The sequence below is a fragment of the Alosa alosa genome, chromosome 15, assembly GCF_017589495.1.
Source record: "Alosa alosa isolate M-15738 ecotype Scorff River chromosome 15, AALO_Geno_1.1, whole genome shotgun sequence".
Taxonomy (NCBI): Eukaryota; Metazoa; Chordata; class Actinopteri; order Clupeiformes; family Clupeidae; genus Alosa; species Alosa alosa.
The window spans coordinates 4,417,714-4,435,958 of NC_063203.1; the positions used below are offsets into that span (position 1 = coordinate 4,417,714).

General features: G+C 43.4%; 1 protein-coding gene across 3 annotated transcripts in view; it reads left to right on the forward strand.

Annotated features, from left to right (window-relative positions):
- The window catches only part of plch1 (phospholipase C, eta 1), a 47,329-nt gene that overhangs the window by 10,199 nt on the left and 18,885 nt on the right, over positions 1–18,245 (forward strand). For 2 of the 3 annotated variants that reach the window (XM_048265379.1, XM_048265378.1), the window contains exons 3-6: positions 14,802–14,948; positions 16,122–16,365; positions 17,509–17,638; positions 17,865–18,035. In XM_048265379.1, the coding sequence (XP_048121336.1) occupies positions 14,802–14,948; positions 16,122–16,365; positions 17,509–17,638; positions 17,865–18,035 (692 nt within the window). Of the gene's footprint in view, positions 1–4,118; positions 4,523–14,801; positions 14,949–16,121; positions 16,366–17,508; positions 17,639–17,864; positions 18,036–18,245 lie in introns of those variants that run through there. The other variant, XM_048265380.1, reaches the window with a different exon arrangement.

Sequence of the window (18,245 nt, forward strand, 5' to 3'; positions counted from 1 at the left end):
ATTAAAGCAACTGTGTAATTTCATTCATTCAAATGATAATATTGAGGCAGGTGAGGCAGCTCTCCTGGGAATCTTATTGTAATTGTTTGTTGTGACATCTCCCGACAGCTAGTGAGACAGTTGTGTATTCCTACTATGGTTTTACAATTGAAATGCAATTTAAAAAAGGCCACAGATGGTCATCAAGATGAAACAATAGTTAATATACTGTGATGTGAGTTTTTTTTTATACAAACGCTTGCAGTTATTGGCCATGTTCTGTGATGGCCACTGGATTAAACACGATGAAATAATATAAATAAATAATTCACAAGAATATTAAAACCTCTTTATCTATATCACTGCCTTTAGGCGGTCCCTGATGACTGCTAGCTACCAGCTGTGATGGAGCCACTCTCTTTCTCTCCCTCTCTCTCTCTCTTCTATCTCTCTCTCTCACACACACACTCACACACACACTAGATCTTCAAAAATCAATTGGACCTCAAACCAAACAAACAAAGGATGCTATCTTCATATATGAAGCACAATCAAGATGTATTAATCAGTTAGATAGCTATTGAATCCACTGAAAATTCAGAAGACAACGTTGCATTAAATTATCTTCTGAGGCTTCTGTTTTTTAATGTGGGGAGATACATGACTGCTGCTAGTCCGTGGGTGGGTGGTTGGGTGGGTATGCTTGCTTGATAGTTAGTGTGATGCTCTGCCCTGCTCTCACTGCTTGACACAGCCTGACTCTGCTGAGTGGAGCTGTTGTTTAGTCCCACACACCTTCACCACCCGGCGAGATCGGCCGGTGATGGATCAACCTCTCTGTGGTTAGAGAGACAGATGGAAGTGTGATGATCAAACATGGTGGAACCTGACGTGTTCTCCTTGTTCTTCTCCATGTCCTCTGACTTCCCCCTGTGCTCTCCCTGGAGCCCCCTCTTCCCCTTGATTGTGGCTGACAGAGCTGGTGACACTTTGGTTCCACCAGGAGGAAAGAAATCTTGACGATTACAGGCGTGGAAAATAGGGACCAAGCTAATCTGTCAGAGGTGTGGTGTCTAAATTAAAACTGCCAGTGTATGGAGATTGTACTTTGTGTGTGTGTAGGGAACCTTAGAGAACACACACAAACACACACACATACAGATAGAGAGAGAGAGAGAGAGAAAAAGACAGAGGGAATGTGAATCAATTCAAAAAGAAGTATTGATTGTCTCACCTTTCACCCTAAATTGTTGGCAAGTCATCAAAAAGTACTTGTTTGATCAGACCTTTCTTCAGGAACCCATGGACTACTTAATCTAATGAATGCATTAGGGACACCACTAGGGTTGCAAAATTCTGGGAATTTTCAAAGTTGGAAACTTTCCATGGGAATTAACAGGAATATATGGGAATTAACAGGAATAAACGGGAATAAACTGGGAATTTTAATATGGCAAGTTAGTCTATAACAGGGAACTTAAATGTAGTGGACAAAACCCCATCTTGCAGTCTAATATTAGTTAAAACAACCTGATTGAATACAATTTCAGTCGAATTTGTATCCTGCACATATGTCAATCACATGCACACAGCAATCGGCATAGGCTGCTAGACATATAGGGAAACCTATGGTGCGTTCATATGCATGGGGAAAAAATGTTCCAACCAATCGGATTTTGTTGTTGAGTGGTGTGGTGTATCTTGGGCAGTTCAGTGTTGCTATTTTAGCACGCTAGTAAACCATAGGAAAAGAATGGGATTCCCGCTAGCATGCTAGCTAGCTTTGTATGCTAAGCTAAGCGAAAATACCAACATACAATTCATATTGCTTATTACGAAACAAAATGTTAATGTTTGTATACGAAACCGTTTGTATGAATTACCCAAAATTCCCAGTTAATTCCCGTAAATTCCCATTCATTCCCATAATTTTCTTTAATTCCATGAAAGTTTCCAATTTGGAATATTTCCAAAATTCCCCAACTTAACTTCCCATGGTAAGTTTCCGGAAATGTACCGGAAATTTTCCACCCCTTTGCAACCACACACCACACTCTTGCTGTGACAGTTTTCTAGTGAGGTTTATAGATAATAAAGGGAGGAAACAGCTTCAACTTGCAGCGGGGACGTCAGCGAGGTAGAAAAGACAATCCAGGGGGATTTGAATCTCTCACATACACACACTCTCTCTCTTACACACATACACACACACGCAGAAGAAAATGTTATTTTTGTGATTTATGTGTGGAGAGTGTCTGTGGGGATGTCGGGGAAGACTCTCTCTCATATATCCAGGCTTTATTCCCTTTAAAGTCACTGAGCAGTTGATGGATACGCGTCTCACTCCACTTCACTGAGACTGCTGTCTAATCTGAGTCAGGGGGGGAACAACAGAGGAATCACTCAGAGGCAGCGCTGTAAACTGGATTTGCACTATAGGGGGAGACCCAGCAGGATGATGGAGCCATCAGATTAAGAGCTTGCATAGTAGCCAGCCCACAAGCCCCTGTTCAGCCTTGCATTCCGTTGGGAATTAGGCTGTTCGGTCCACTCAGTCAGTCCACTCTGGATTTTGGAGATATAATTTACCTCATTGCAAGCTGCATTATAGTGCAAAAGTGCCTTCACCTCCATTTTAAATGAGCTCAGCCGAGTCATGTCTGTTAAATCACAGTGCCCAATGCACTCCAGCTGCTAATGTGTGCTGGACGGAGGAGGAGGAGGGGGGGTGTCATGATGGAGACTCAGTGGGAGCCAGTGAAATACTGAAACAAAACAGCACACCGAGAAAGAAACGGGAGGAGTCTGGCTGATTGTTGCAAGGGGAGTTGTATGGTTGATCTGTAGAGCTGATCATCCATTCCCATATGCTACGGCTGGGGATGTTATTGTCTTCAGGGGCACTGAGGTGTAATGACCCATGATCTGGCTAACTCCTCTGGGCCATACATTGCTGCAATTTTCCAGCTCATTACATAATCAATGTGCCCAATGACATCTGCTTTGTTCACAGTTTCCATGGGATGACATGAAAAATGGCAAATCTCTCAGATGAATACAGATTTCCTTGCAAAATTGTTTAGGTGTGTTTGAAGTGGGTTTAGGCCAAAACTACCTGGCTTCTTCCCAGAGAGGCCCTGTGGCATGTGTGAAAACACAATAGGCTTAAGTATAAGGCCTATATGAAATGTTCACAACCCTACAAATGTCTTTAAGGATAATGTCCAGATAAGAACACTGTCTGCTTGTTGTGCGTTTTAGGCCTAATACTTTTTCACACGCTCTCGGCCTACTTTTTCACACACTCTTCTTTAGTAGGCTACATTTGGTGTGAAGGTTTCAATCCACAATTTCTCTCAAAACATTTATTTGATTAAAATGAAGAATTTACCTTGGACTGCTTCACTAAGGTGACGTGAATGCTGTTTTGTAGGCCTTTTTTGTTTGTATATCCACTCACAACCTATCAAACGTTTTAGCTGCCTTAGTGGATCTTTATATCGTCTTATTCCGAACTCAGGTGCGAGATTGTTAAGCAATCTTTTAGTAAATAAAACAGTTTTACCCAGCGTGCATTTCAACACAATGATTGCCTGTTTGCTGCTCAACAGCTGAACTTAATACACGTGTCGATTCTCACAGTCTGGCTCATTGTAAGAGACAGCCATAACGACGGAACCCGTTTATTAGAAGCGGGGAAATTGGATGGGATTGATTTCACGGTGTTTGCACTGGCGAACAGTTTTGTCAAATGTGGAAACCTGTTTTGCATACTAAAACATATTTTGTTTGTTGGTTGAAAACGCGCACCGGCTCCATTCTTCGCCCTCTATTTACAGTCATGCCCCAGAGCTCTTTTTGATCTGATGCTCGCCGTAGCACGTTCAGGATATTAAATGTCCCCAAATTCGTTAGAGTCGTCGTTTCATATCCTCGGACTTTGCGTGGGTCTATATTACACACATAGTTCAATAAAGCCGTTTAAAACACACAAGATTATGCCAACATCGCCTGTAAAATGCATGATGTGGTGTTAACCTGTAGACTTATCCGCAACAATTACACTCCTCCCTTTCCCCCCCTCAAACCTCTAAACGGTTTCTCACAAATGTTTTGTGTCAGATGGGTATATAGAAATCTCGGACAGTCTGTGAGGGAACCTAACAGAGAAGGGAACTGGGAGAGGGTGACTGAAGAGCAGAGTCAGCGCAGACCAAGCCCAAGAAGACACATCTGCACGGAGGGGTTTACAGTTAGTCCGGTTTGGATGTATCGGAATTCGAAATAGAATGGATGAATGTAAGATTTTTTCAGTTTTGTTTGGAGCTGCATACTTATCTTTCATTTTTGTTGAAAAAAAACACGTTTTTTCCCGAAAATTATGTCAAAAATAAATGGAGCAACGCGTTGACTCAGATTTTCTAGACACCATCCCTTTTTACTCCACATTCCAGAAAGGGATTCTTTGGTTGAAGTCATGCGCGTCCATGATATACTGTAATGGCAGAACTCGAAGTTTTCAGAAATCTCAGTCTAGAAAAAGGTGAGTTCTCTTGACAAACACGTAATCGCGTTTATTGTATTCTTTAGTCCATATCTGACTTACGCTGTGTTATGTTATAGTGTTTAACATTCTTTTAAAATCAATAATTCCAGCAAGCCTTCAGCGGCATGATCCTCCTGCGTGTGTCAAGCATTTGTCTTTAAGAGCAGTAACTTGACACACCTTTTGAAATGTTGTTAATTTTCATACAGTGAACTTCCTGCTATGTATCTTCAGCAACCTCCACTTAGACATATCATTTCCAACTGTTAGCCTATTGTTTGGGGAAGAATGGTCCCTTTTGGAATAAACACTTCTGGAAAACAACGTCCATCCACACATCTGAGAGGTCTACATGAAGTGGCGCGGACAAGTGGAACTCTCCATGGTCCTGTAATAGGGCGTCTGTCAACTCGTAGGATAAAGTGCAAACGATATACGGTTTACCATAGTAGTCCTTGCATGACTAACGATGGAAAGATAAAATTTCAATACAATACAATACCGTTTGTGAACATGTCTTTGTGCTTACACAGTTATGCCATCTTGAGGCAGCGTTACTTGATGCGCACGTGATCTAATTGGTGGTTTTGCGCAGGAAAGTCCAGCCATCCTTCTAGCCTAGTATTAAGGAGCAATCTTATTCGATACATTTCAGCTAAGTCGGCTTTGTACAGTTGTGGTCTCAGCACATATTGATATTTGTGTTTGTGATATTGTGCTTTTAAACTCCTTCAGACAAACCCCAAACATTTTCTGTTCTCTCTCCCTGTCTTTCTTTCTCTCTATCTTCTTGCTTTCTTTGTCAGTCAGCTTGTCTATGTGTGATTGTGTATTTCTCTGTCTGCACGAGTGTGTGTATGTGCTAGTATCAGTTTGTGCCATTTCAGTTAGCACTTGATGCTAGATACCACTAGATGATCTGCTCAAGTTAATGCCCTTGTTCTGCTGATACTCCAACAGCTCCTTCTCAGCATATCATACCATCCATGGTCCAGTTCCGGTGGTTGGGAACGTGTGGTCATACAGGAATATATAAGAAACCTGCAAGTAACTAATCAAGCCTATGGTACTATATGTGGGCTGTATTGAATTTTTGTATTGCCTGGGAAATTATGTTAAGCCTGGGAAATTATTCTATGACTGATGACTTCTGCTGTTGCTTGTATGTGGCATGTGTCAAAAAAAACAATGCTTTAGTTTGGTCAAGGAATTTTGAATTTTGATGCCTGTGTCTTCATGAAAGTGTCCCACCCCCTGTAACTGCTCCCCACATGGAGAAAATGTGTTTTCTATGTAAAATGTGGATAATGATGAATCTCTGCAAGACTTTTTGCTCGCAGGCACCAAATCAGTGAGAGATTCCTTCATTTTGATTTTGAAAGGGAAGAATAGCCTTTACATGCAAATGATAGTTATTGCCTGATTTGAATAGGAATTGTCGAATGAAATTCTTGTGACACATGACCATCAGTATGTATGGCAGACTTGGTATATTGCTCTACTGTTCCTTCAGAACTTGCCCAGTGGTGGAGCTGTGGGAATAAATTGTGGCGTGTGTGAATTTGTGGAGATTAGGGAGATCACACAGGTCCCTGTGCCTGCCCGGAGAGATATCCGCATCAGCACAGCCTCATCATGGCTTTGGGTGGAGAAAATGACAGGGGATATAGGAATCCTCCCTCCCCCATCAACACTGCCCTCTCTTTCCATTTTCTACCTCCAAACACCAGACAACCAGGCTTTGATGGGGAAGCCGGGGTGCCCACGGTGGGAGTGACACACACACACACACACACACACACGCTGCAGTGGCAGCAGCAGTCATGAATACATTACAGCACTGTTATTTCTTACAGTGGTTGGATGGAGCACCCAGAGGGTCTCCTCAGAATAGATGTACGGTGTGGTGGCAGCTCCAGCATCCTCATTGTCTCTAATTAGCAGGCAGAGCTGGGGAGGAGTGCTCTCCCAGGCACTGGGCTTCCCTCTGCAAGGGTTGACATTGTGGGTGTTTGTTTTCTCACAGCTCTTTTGCACACACATACAGAGAAAGAGTGTATGTCTCCCCGAGTTTTTATCTGAAATATGAATGACCATGAATAATTACATAGACATGTGGTTGGAGGAGGATGTACCTTCTCTACTGGTATATTTCCTGCATTCCTGATTCTTATTTAGGTTCAGGGTGTTCTTTAAAGGTGGCATGAAATATTAAAGAGATAACATTATTGGTTGGACTTCTGCCCACTAAATTGGTCCAACAGGAATCCTTCCCAGGCAGCATTGGAATAGTAGTCAAAGCCCATAGGTTGTGCAGCAGAGCAATTGACTGATTTAATTTCACAACTGGATAGGTTTCATCTCCTCAGAATCTGTCATTTCAGCATGGAAGAGAGATAGGTAGATGGAGAGACATGGGCCAAAAATGGAATGGAAAACAGTAAGATTTGCTTTGTGCTGATGTGAGATGATGGTGATGATGATAGGAAACATGCATTACATGCATTGCAACAGGCGTAAAAAACATGACAATACAAAATGCACAATTTGCACGATTTGATCATTATTGTTCTACTATGCATGATACAATAATAACAAAAAGATGATCTTACCTTGGTGTACAGGGAACAGTTTAACATGTTACAGGACCATATTTAGGCATTGTAATGTTTCAATTGTTTTTGAAGCACTGTGTTTGACAAGATGGAGTGCTTTGAGGGGATTGTGCAGACGGGTGTGTGTGTGTTTGTGTCTCTCTCTGTGTGTGTGCTGTGTGGCACCATGCCTTTGTCTGTACAGTTTAAAGGAGTTATTTCTCAGTAAAACTTCCATCAAGTGAAAAGGCCTCAGCCCCGCAAAAGGGCCTCTGAAAGATCAATGCCCATTGATCTCCTGTAGCCTCCTCCTCACTCTCTCAACACTTGGCCTTCCCGGCTGTAATCTCTTGACCTGTCTGAAAAGAACATCTACACACAGTTGCCTGATAGGATCTCCTGGAGGAGTCACTCACTTTTACGCATGTATTATGTCATCGCACACAGATTATCGTTCCGTCCACATCTGTTCACTTCAGATGGGGGTGGGGGAAAGTGGGGTTGTCCTACGCACGCGTCCACAACAATGCATTATACGAGATCTTGTGGAATAAATCCGTGGTTGGTCAAACACAAATCTCCAAAAGTTCAAAGTGCTCCTTGTACAACAGCTGGATGGAGCTGGAGCTGGCAGATGACCAGTGGGAGGGTATTTGGGTGCTGGAGGGGCAGGACAGATGACTGGAGGGTTTGCGCCCACAGATGGACAGAGCGTGGCCAGTGTGTCTGAGACGTGCGTGACGGTGCCATGGAGCTGCTGTCTGAGTCTGTGGAGCGGTCAGCCGTGGCCTCGGTCGCGTCACTGCTCGCCAGGAGAATCTTCCTCATTGGGTGCAGCGTGGCCGTACCACATAAGTGTCGCCTAGCTTACTCAGGTAAACAGACAGAGACAGACAACTGTGTGGATGAGCTCATGTGGGTGCCTACATGTACAGAGTGTTGCACAGACAGTAATGTGATCTGTGTTTGTTTGGGCTTTATGGTTATCATTCCATTTCATAGTTAGGTGATTTGGTTAAGCATTTCTGCTTTGAACGGAGTGCTAAAAAGAGATGTATATTCTACAATAATAATAGGTATTTTATTACTAAAGAAGCTTCAGTCAACCACGAATACTGTAAATCTGAAGGACTTATAATAAGAGTGTCTATTTTTGTCAGCTGATTTGGGAAGTTGAGTGGCAGGGTATTTCCCATTATCCCTCAATTCCCTGTTTGGGTGTATGGAGGTCTGTTTATGAGAAGAGCTGGGCTGTTTTCGTGATACAGGTTTGTTCCTTTGACTCGCATCCTTGCCGACTGATCAAATCCATTTAAAAACCGTAGCTACATGGAACAGATGGCAGTGAAAGCTATATGCAAACAGCATCGGCACAAGCTCCAGAGCTATTTATAGGATTGAGTTCTTGTTTATGATGCTGAACTGTGCATCCTTTTGGAGAACTATCATCTCATGAAGTGTTAGTGTAGCATGGAGTACACTAAAAGCCCTCTTAGCACCGACACGTTTGTATGTGCATGTGTGTGGACGTCCGCCTCTCTCAGTGCGTGACTGAGGGTTATTTTATCATCCTTGTACTGAGGAGGACTCCCGGTGTAGTTCCTGTTGTGTCATAATTGATCGGGCACCTTTATCTGAGTTGGTCCTGTGGGGAGGGGAGCTGAATAGCGAGGCTGAGAGTGGAAATCAGACAGTATTATCGGATGATGTTATATGAAATGAGAGCTTCAGTGATGAGTGATAGTGAAATTATCATCCGCTTTTCATAGCCCTCACTTCATTTGCACCAGACAGTCTCTCTTTTTCCACCTGCCTGGCAGTGTAAATGTACTGTGAAAGGATGGGCATTACAATTTCAAAAATCTGATTGTGATACTTTGTTCTCCCTATAATTCCCTGACATGTGAAAATGACACGGCTCCAGTCTGTGGTGATGGAGCCCAAGGATGGCTTTGCTGCACTGATAACATCATTTTTTCAACAATCTGATGTGACATGGTTTGTTATAAATTTAGCATGAGGAGCGAAGGCTAAAGTTGGAACAGGTGTCTCCTTGCAAACTCACATTATAAGCATGCCTTCATTTTCTGTCTGTGTCTCATCTTCTAAATGGAGGCTTTTGTATTGCTCATCATAATAAAACGGTGTGGCTTTTTGGAAAGTATATGTCTTTATTACCAAAATAGGTCAAATGGTCATCTTGTCCATCCTCTTTGGTTTCTCACTCTACACTGGCCCTCTCTCTCTCTCTCTCTCTCTCTCTCTCTCTCACTCCTATTGTGGCTCCTTCTCTTCCTCTCCTCTTTGCTGTGTGCCGAGCCTCTGTGGTTGTGTGGGGGTGGGCAGTGCGCTGTTTGAGGACGTGAGCATCAGAGGCTGAGGCTTTATGACCCAATTACCCTGCATTTGATTTCCTTTGTGCCCCTGCTCTACACCGCTGCTTTGATCTCCTCTGTCTGCTGCCGCCAGGAGCGGTGGGGACGTTTAATTCACCCTATGCCCCCTCCCCAACGCCTCAATGTTGTATGTCTTTTTGTATGTGTGTGTGTGTGTGTGTATGTGTGTGTATGTCTTGTGGACAGTAAATGACACTTGTCCTGACATGCTCTAGCCACGTGTAGAGAATTATCCCTGTTAAAGAGAACACACTGTATTCTTCCGGTGACTCTGGTTCCATGTATTCTAGTGGTTGTTGTGACCCAGGTGAGAGAAGGGCCACTGAGGCTCTGCCTCCACAGGGTCCTCTACTCCCATCTGTGGAACCTAATGAGCTCTCTCCACCCCTACTGGCCTGGCAGTGGAGGTTTGATGGAGATTTGTAGAGTGTTAATCAGCCATGAAGGTTTACTCTCCTCACTCAATTGGGTTTAAATGAGCTGAAGAGAGAGGCTAATGACATGACTCTGTTAGAGAGAATAGACTGAAGTCACGCAGAGAGGAGAACGTGAGGACAAGGTGTGGGTGAGGAGGGAAGGATGGTGTAGGGACCAAAATGTGAAAACTTGTTTTAGGTTGTTTGTTTTGGTTGTGTGTGTAGTTATTTAGTTGATGTACACAGTATATCTGAAGGGACAAACAGTGTAGACCAGTGATGAGCCAGTTGAATCAGGAATTCTATTTTGCCTCACAGTAAATCCAGGCACTTCTACCTCATCTCATCAAGAGAAAATCCTCCCTAATATGCAATGACTGGCCCCAAGGTCAATGACAACTTGACTCACTCACACTCAAGACCTGTTACAGCCTCAAAAATCCCTTACTACCCCACCTAATATTAATTGCATTTCTGAGTGCTCTGTAACAGGTCTTCCACACATTAGCTACGTTTTTGATGAAGCTAAATGTTCTGTAGTGTTTTAAACGGCAGTCGACCACAGGAGATGTATGTGTGTGTGTCTAATGAAAAGGGCTACTGTTTACTACCTACTATTATTTGGTGGACATTTGTTCAATGGCTGCACTAAAAAAATACCACACCTGGCCAACTACCTGTGTTTCCTTCAAAGCCTTGGCAATGGAACATGTCTGAAAAAAGTAATCACACTTATACATCTGTAGTAAAAAAGCTTGCATATACATTCATAGGCAAATATCATAAAGCCCTTCAACATGAAAGGTAGGTCATAGAAAATCTGTATCTAAAAGGTACCACCATCCTTATGTGTGTTAACACACTGTTATCATACAGTACAGAAATGAATATCTATGTATTTTACAGGCATTTTCCATATGGTGAATATTCACCCATGGTGAATATGTTGAGTATATTGTACACATATCAATAAGATCATGAAAAGGAAACATAAAATGGTCACCTATCAATAAAAGAGGCAAGACATGGTATTTGTGGTGCTTTAGGCTAAACAAAACAAACTGGCCAAAAAGGTTAAAGTTGGTTACAAGAGGACAGACCAAGGCCAGGTGCAATAATGAGCCAGTTTTGCAAACAAATCTGAATTACAGATCAGTTTGGTTTAATCAAACATTCATGGATATTTATGATGAGGATATGTCTATGTGGCCTTACATCTTAGTGAACTCATCACACCACTAGGGGTTTGTTTCTACTTGTGCCTAATCAGTTTTGCAAGGAAGAAAAATATGCATTGGCATCACGTCAGCCTCAGTACCTTGAGTACTCTGAGCTGCCATAGCTCTCAGTGGAGCCACTAGCTTGAGTACTCTGAGCTGCCATAGCTCTCAGTGGAGCCACTAGCTTGAGTACTCTGAGCTGCCATAGCTCTCAGTGGAGCCACTAGCTTGAGTACTCTGAGCTGCCATACTGTAGCTTTCAGGCTCGTTTGTGGTTCCAGTGTTTTGCAAGCTGATATGGAGAAACATGACCTGGAGAGTTCTAAAGCCTGACAGAAGCGGTCCTGTAGCTGAAGTGACTGGGCCCAGCCTAATGGATGTAGGAGTGGAGAGGTGTACTGAAGTGGTTGAGAGGAGTGGGTGGATGAGGCAGGGAAGGGTGCGGTGGCAAGAACATGCGTCAGCACTGAAGAAAAAAAGATGGGAGTTTTCCTGTACAGAAAACTGAGGAACCATATTTATTTTGAATTAATTCAGCATGAAAAAGACCAAGAATAGTCACAGATAATGCATGAAAAAACTCAAATAGTTCCCAAATAGTCAAAGGATTGAAAGTCAAAAGGAATATCTTAAGAAATCCAATTAGGAGAGAGAAGTAGTGTGTGGTTTTTTTTTTTGAAGATCAGAAGTGTTTGATTCAGCTGCAGTCAGTCAGCTCGCCGGGTGAGAGCGGGCTGCCCTGAATCTTTCATAAAGCCAATGCTTCATTTATAATGAACAAGAGATGAAGTATATTTAAATACATGGAAATCAAGTCCCACAGAGTATCCAGGGGAGCTTTTAACCCTTGTGTTCCCCATTCACTAGTACACTAGTACACTTCATTAGAACTCTCCTGTCTGTTCCTTTCTTGATATTTATTCACGCTTCCTCAGTTCTGCCCTTCATAATACATCCAGTTACATTCACCACAAGCACTAAGCGATGCTGCACCTCTATTGCTGTCATTCAGTTCAAATTTAATAATTATATAATTATATTATTACTGATACAGATCTGATTGGGTGAATGTAAAGCTGCCTCTGTGCCAAGCCATTTCCCCTGATGAGTCAGTGAGTGTGTGTGGAATGGCTTTAGCTTGAGTTGGCATGTGAGTGACACAGCTACATTCATAGTTGTGGATAGTGTAATACAGTCTGAAGATGAAGATGCCCTACTTTTGTCTTGATGCACTTTAGTGTGTGTGTGTGTGTGTGTGTGTATGTGCGTGTGCGTGTGCGTGTGTGTGTGTGTGTGTGTGTGTGTGTGTGTGTGTGTTGGATCTATATAGAGACCAGGGGACTGAGGGGGTGGTGGAGAACTTGTCTTTCATGCACATGGCAGTGGATAATTGGATTGAGGATTGTAGCCCAATCTGTGGAAAGCTGATAGGGTAGATGGGGATGGCTCAGCTAGTCGGGAAGAGGTTGTAAGGAGAGCACTGGTACGCAGGACACCCTCCACTAATGTTATGATGTTGTTTGTTCTGTCAGTCCTCCATGTTAAAGTGTGCCTCCCAAAACAAGGCAACGGGTGTCATTGTTTTGGCTGTGAGCTAATCCGTTGCTTGTGCCTCCCCAAATAAAGCAACTTAGCTCTGCAGCCACCCTCGCTACCTCCAGGCCTTGGAACCTGAAATCTGGGCTCAGTGAATTGGAGCGCACAGTCAGTCACACACTTCCCTCTCTGTCTCAGCACCTCCCTCCCTACCACACTGCCATGTTTGAAGAGAAAAGCTGGGGTTGGAGAGAAGACATATGTTTGCATCCAGTGAATTCTTTTCTGCACGCGTCAGAACAACACACAAAAGGAGCAAAGCAAAGGCACGTCGCTTTGATTCAGTCGGATAAAGATCTCCTGGAATGGAGGCAGAAGCGGTGTATGGAAGTTTGAAGTGTGTGTGTGTGTGTGTGTGTGTGTGTGTGTGTGTGTGTGTGTGTGTGTGTGTGTGTGTGTGTGTGTGTGTGTGTGTGTGTGTGTGTGTGTGTGTGTGTGTCTGTGTCTGTCTCTGTGTGTGTGTGTGTGTGTGTCTGTGTGTGTGTGTGTGTGTGTGTCTGTGTGTGTGTCTCAGTGTGTGTGTGTCTGTGTCTGTGTGTGTGTGTCTGTGTGTGTGTGTGTGTGTGTGTGTGTGTGTGTGTGTGTCTGTGTCTGTGTCTGTGTCTGTGTCTGTGTGTGTGTGTGTGTGTGTGTGTGTGTGTGTGTGTGCATGTGCACATGCACATCACTTTGCTTGTGAGTATATCTGTGTGTGTGTGTGTGTGTGTGTGTGTGTGTGTGTGTGTGTGTGTGTGTGTGTGTGTGTGTGTGTGCATGTGCACATGCACATCACTTTGCTTGTGAGTATATCTGCTGTGTGTGTGTGTGTGTGTGTGTGTGTGTGTGTGTGTGTGTGTGTGTGTGTGTGTGTGTGGCGTTTGTGTGTGCGTGTGTGTGTGTGTGTGAGAGAGTTTGTGTCTCTGTGTGTGTGTGTGTGTGTGTGCGTGAGCGTTTGTGTGTGCATGTATGTGAGAGATTCAAATCCCCCTGGATTGTCTTTTCTACCTCCGCTGACGTCCCCGCTGCAAGTTGAAGCTGTTTCCTCCCTTTATTGGCACTCTTGCCACAGTATCAAAGCTCGCGGTTTCAGAGCATCTGCTCAGTCATCCGTGTCAGCGGCATAGTAACGGGTTGATTGAGGGTGAAGGTGTCAGGCGCGGAGAAATCGGGCTCTTTATCATGCACACTGTGGAGGGGGTTGGAGGGGTGGAGTGGGGTGGAGAGGGGGTGGAGGAGTGATGGGGAAGGGGAACGTTGGGTCTCTGCTGGAGCCAGGAGTGGATGGGCTTCAGCTGCAGCGTAATTACGCCAGCACACCTGGCTCAGAGCACCTGAGCTCTACAGCAATACTCCACAGGCATGTGGGAGAATGCTTTCAATTGTGTGTATGGGTGTATGTGTGTGTGTTTGTTTGTGCGTATGTGGGTGTGTACTTGGGTGGGTGTGTGTTTGTGTGTGCTGTGGCTCCAAGGGACAGATTCTGGCTCAGATCAGATCTTATCTTTCAAAATAGCTTGATTATTTCAGTTTTTGAAACAGATGCTTCATATGAGTAGGAGAATGAAGCGATATTGGTATTGTGTAAATCTCTTTCAGTCTTTCCAGTGCTACACCATGGTTATATTCTATTGGACTTTGAAGTTCGTAAATATATTAGTGCGTGTCTTAGTGGTCCCTGTAGATTTCTTTCCAACACAATGGAGAGGCAGGCAGAGGACTGCATAAACATTCAGAAAGATCTACCTGATGGTGAACTCCCTAACAGCACATAGCAACAGTCCCTGTTGCAGACAGAATTCCCTGGATTTGTATTTCTACGACCATGCCCATCTGTTCTGGCTCTTACATTTTCATTTGTGATGGCCAATGTGTTCAACTTTAGTATGAAGAGCTGGAACCGCAATCATAATCCATATTATGGGGCTTGATGTCATTTTGAGACAGCTACAAATGGCACATGACTTACTAAAGTGTAGTTAGTGTTAGAAAAAAAGAATCATAGCACAGTGCACATATGTTTCATAATGAATACTCTCACCTATGATAACATCTTCAACTTTTCTCCCCTCCTTCAGTCGAGCGATGCATGAGTGCCATGCAGTCCGGGACTCAGATGGTCAAGCTGAAGAATGGTTCTAAAGGCTTGGTCCGTCTATTCTACCTGGACGAGCATCGCTCCTGCATCAGATGGAGGCCCTCCAGGAAAAGCGAGAAGGCTAAAAGTAAGTTTCCGAATATGCTCAGTCCACACACTGAATGTCCCTCTGCTTTAATGGAGCATATCTTACATATTTAAAGCCAAAGATGGAAATACATTTTTATTTAATACTCTCCCAGACCAAATTACAGCATTAATAATCACCATTAAAGCCCATTATGGTCCACTGTGGCATACTGCTGTGAAACATGATGGGGACAAATTGAAACAGAAAGCAATACTGCTTGGGGCATGATTATGGATTGCTCATAACTGTATGTGGAGGCTCAAATCAAATCTGGGCAAATCTTACAAGGATGAAATAACAGTGTCGGCTGTTATCGAGTGCAGGTGTCAATCCAGTCAGCCTTGTGTGCTCCACAACTCGGCTGGTCTCGAGCCAAGCCATATATCATCTGCATGTATGGTTGTCCGGAACAGTCTGCCTGTCAGTGTTCCTGACCCAGTATAGCCCGGATTAGGTCTCCACACTGGGATGCTCAGAAGCCATTGTTCTTTCTCTGTTTGTCTCACTCTGCTGTTGTGATTGGGACACTCGTGTGTAAGCCTCTTAGTCTGTCGCCATTTGCATAATTACAAAATGGTGAAAAATCACAAATAGTTGCTCATATTGTCTGTGCTGAGAGCTGCTTGGACTGGTAGTGCAGAGCCTGTTTACTGTGATGAGCAGTGAAGACTGTGATCCATAAGAGCCATTTAATACGGATTGCCTTCTAAAATGTGTACATTTTCTTAGAGCAGAAATGCCTTTGAGTGTTCAGTGAATTCAGAATTCAGTGTGGCGGTCAGATCCTAATGCCCTCATTCCCAGAGACGGTGTGCCAATAGCAATGTAATCAGAGAACACTGAAAGTGGAAACTAGGGTCACTGGCAAGCCTGTGGAAAGAATGGGAGAGAGGGTGGTGAAGCACACAAAGCAATGTAATATCCATGTCTATTCCATCTCCTTAACATGTACTCTGCTACCTTATTCATACAGACATATCAGGAATTGTAATAGTTACTGTCTTATTGTGTTTTTCTCCAAATACTGTATATCCATGATGTGTATTTTTTCTCATTTTCTTTCTGTCACAATGAATTGCTGCTGTTTAGCATTTTGTTCCCTTCACTTCCTCCTCTGATTTCTCTTGAGTGATCGTTTTCCCCTCCTCTCATCACCTCTCTGCCCTCCAGTCACCATCGACTCACTCTACAAGGTCACAGAGGGGCACCAGTCCGATATCTTCCACCGGCATGCCGAGGGAAGCTTCGATCCTGCTTGTTGCTTCACCATTTACCATGGAAACCATATGGAATCAGTCGACCTGGTTACCTCCAATGCCGAGGAGGCCCGCACCTGGGTGACCGGCCTAAGGTATCTGATGGCAGGCATCAGCGACGAGGACTCGCTGGCGAAGAGACAACGCACCCATGACCAATATCCTTTTCTTCTCCCTGATACAGATACATGTAAACGAGTGTTTGCAAATCAACATGTGATTGATTTAGAAAATAGATAAGGAAACATAGTGAGAGCTATGGTCTGTGGCGTGTGAAATTTGCAAATAATTGGACTGCTGGGGGAAAATGATTATCTGTGACATGGTATTTTTGCTCTCTTATTTCTCAACATCTGCTATGGGAATGGAAATTAGACACCAAGCACTGTGTCTGCATTTTCAAGCAGATCTGTTTTCAGACTAGGCGGAAGGTGTTGTGGAGCATGTTACTGTTTTGCATCCTTAGTGCTTAAAGAGTGTTCAGGCGATTGCATTTACATACAGTATACCTCTCCACTCTAGTGAGTGGCCTGTTGGTGTGCTAGTACATTCTTGGCAGCAATACAGGTTGCACTCTAGAAAGCAATATATGCATCTTTAACTGTCATATTTATGGTAGACATAAAATACAAATGAAATCAGTATTGCTTGTCATAAGGCAGCGCCTTTTCAAGCCTTTGCTTATTATATAGTGTGCCAGTCATAGCCAGCCACTGGTCCTCTGGGGCATCTGGATGACTTTCAAACTCACAGACCACCTCATCAGTTCCCTCCTCCCCCTCACTTGGCTCTGCTCCCCCCTCCACAAGTGTCACCAGCTTTATCAGCTGCACGAGATTTTCAGCACTTGCTGAAATAATCCGCTGAATTTAAACTGCCCACAGCTTTTCAGAATTTTACATGGTCTGGAGATGTTTCAGATGTTGCCATAAATCAACATAAGGTGACATTTTTCTAACATTTTCTTGTATGAGAAGTTGTATGCGTACACTCCAAACATTGGTTTGCACATCAAAAAGTGTAGTGTGTTTTGCAAGCTTGATGGCAGAAAAACTATCCTAGACCCCCTAATTTTATAAGCTTCCTACATGTTGTTCTTTCCTTCTTATTTAGCTTGGCCATAAACACTGTATTTGGCCATAAATAGGATAACTTCTTCATTGGTGCTGTCTTCAGTCCATCACACCCCATTACTTCATTTTGGTATGAAATAACACATTTCAGCATTTTTGACTTTGGCTTGTGAGATGCACATACATATGACGGATGATGTTGTAGTTTTCTCCTTAACCCATGTGAACATGGATGAAGCAAACATTTGAGGAAGCCGATAAGAATGGTGATGGCCTTCTGAACATCGATGAGATGTACCAGCTCCTACACAAAATGAATGTGAACCTGCCTCGTAGGAAAGTCAAGCAGATGTTTCAGGTGAGGGCAACATTGAAAGACTAGATTAGTGTTAATAACCATTTGGAACAGAGGTGTCAACCTGTACAGAAGATAGTTCCATTTCAGTGCATCCCAAGAAGAAACACTGATTGTACTTCTTTACATATTTCAATGAAATGCTCAATTTTCAATACAGATTCTCAGAATTGGAGCTTCAAGTCTGTATGTCTCTATATCATTTCCTTTCTGTCCCTTGACTCTCTAGGAAGCAGACACAGATGACCAACAAGGCACCCTCTCATTTGAGGAGTTCAGTGTCTTTTATAGGATGATGTCCCTACGCCGTGACCTCTACCTGCTGCTCATGTGCTTCAGTGAGAAGAAAGACCACCTCACAGTAGAGGAGCTGGGCAACTTCCTATGTGTGGAGCAAAAGGTTGCTACTCCAGTGCTGTTACATGACAAAACCATCTTTTGTAACCTTCAAAACCACTGCCTTTCTTGTAGTGATGACTGTTCCTTTTCAGTATGTGTCTACGCAGTGCATGTAATGTAAGGACCCCTGGATTTTTGGAAATGTTTGATTAATTGTCAGGAGGTAATAAGCTGATTTCATAAAAACCCTTGCACATTTACTCTGTATGGT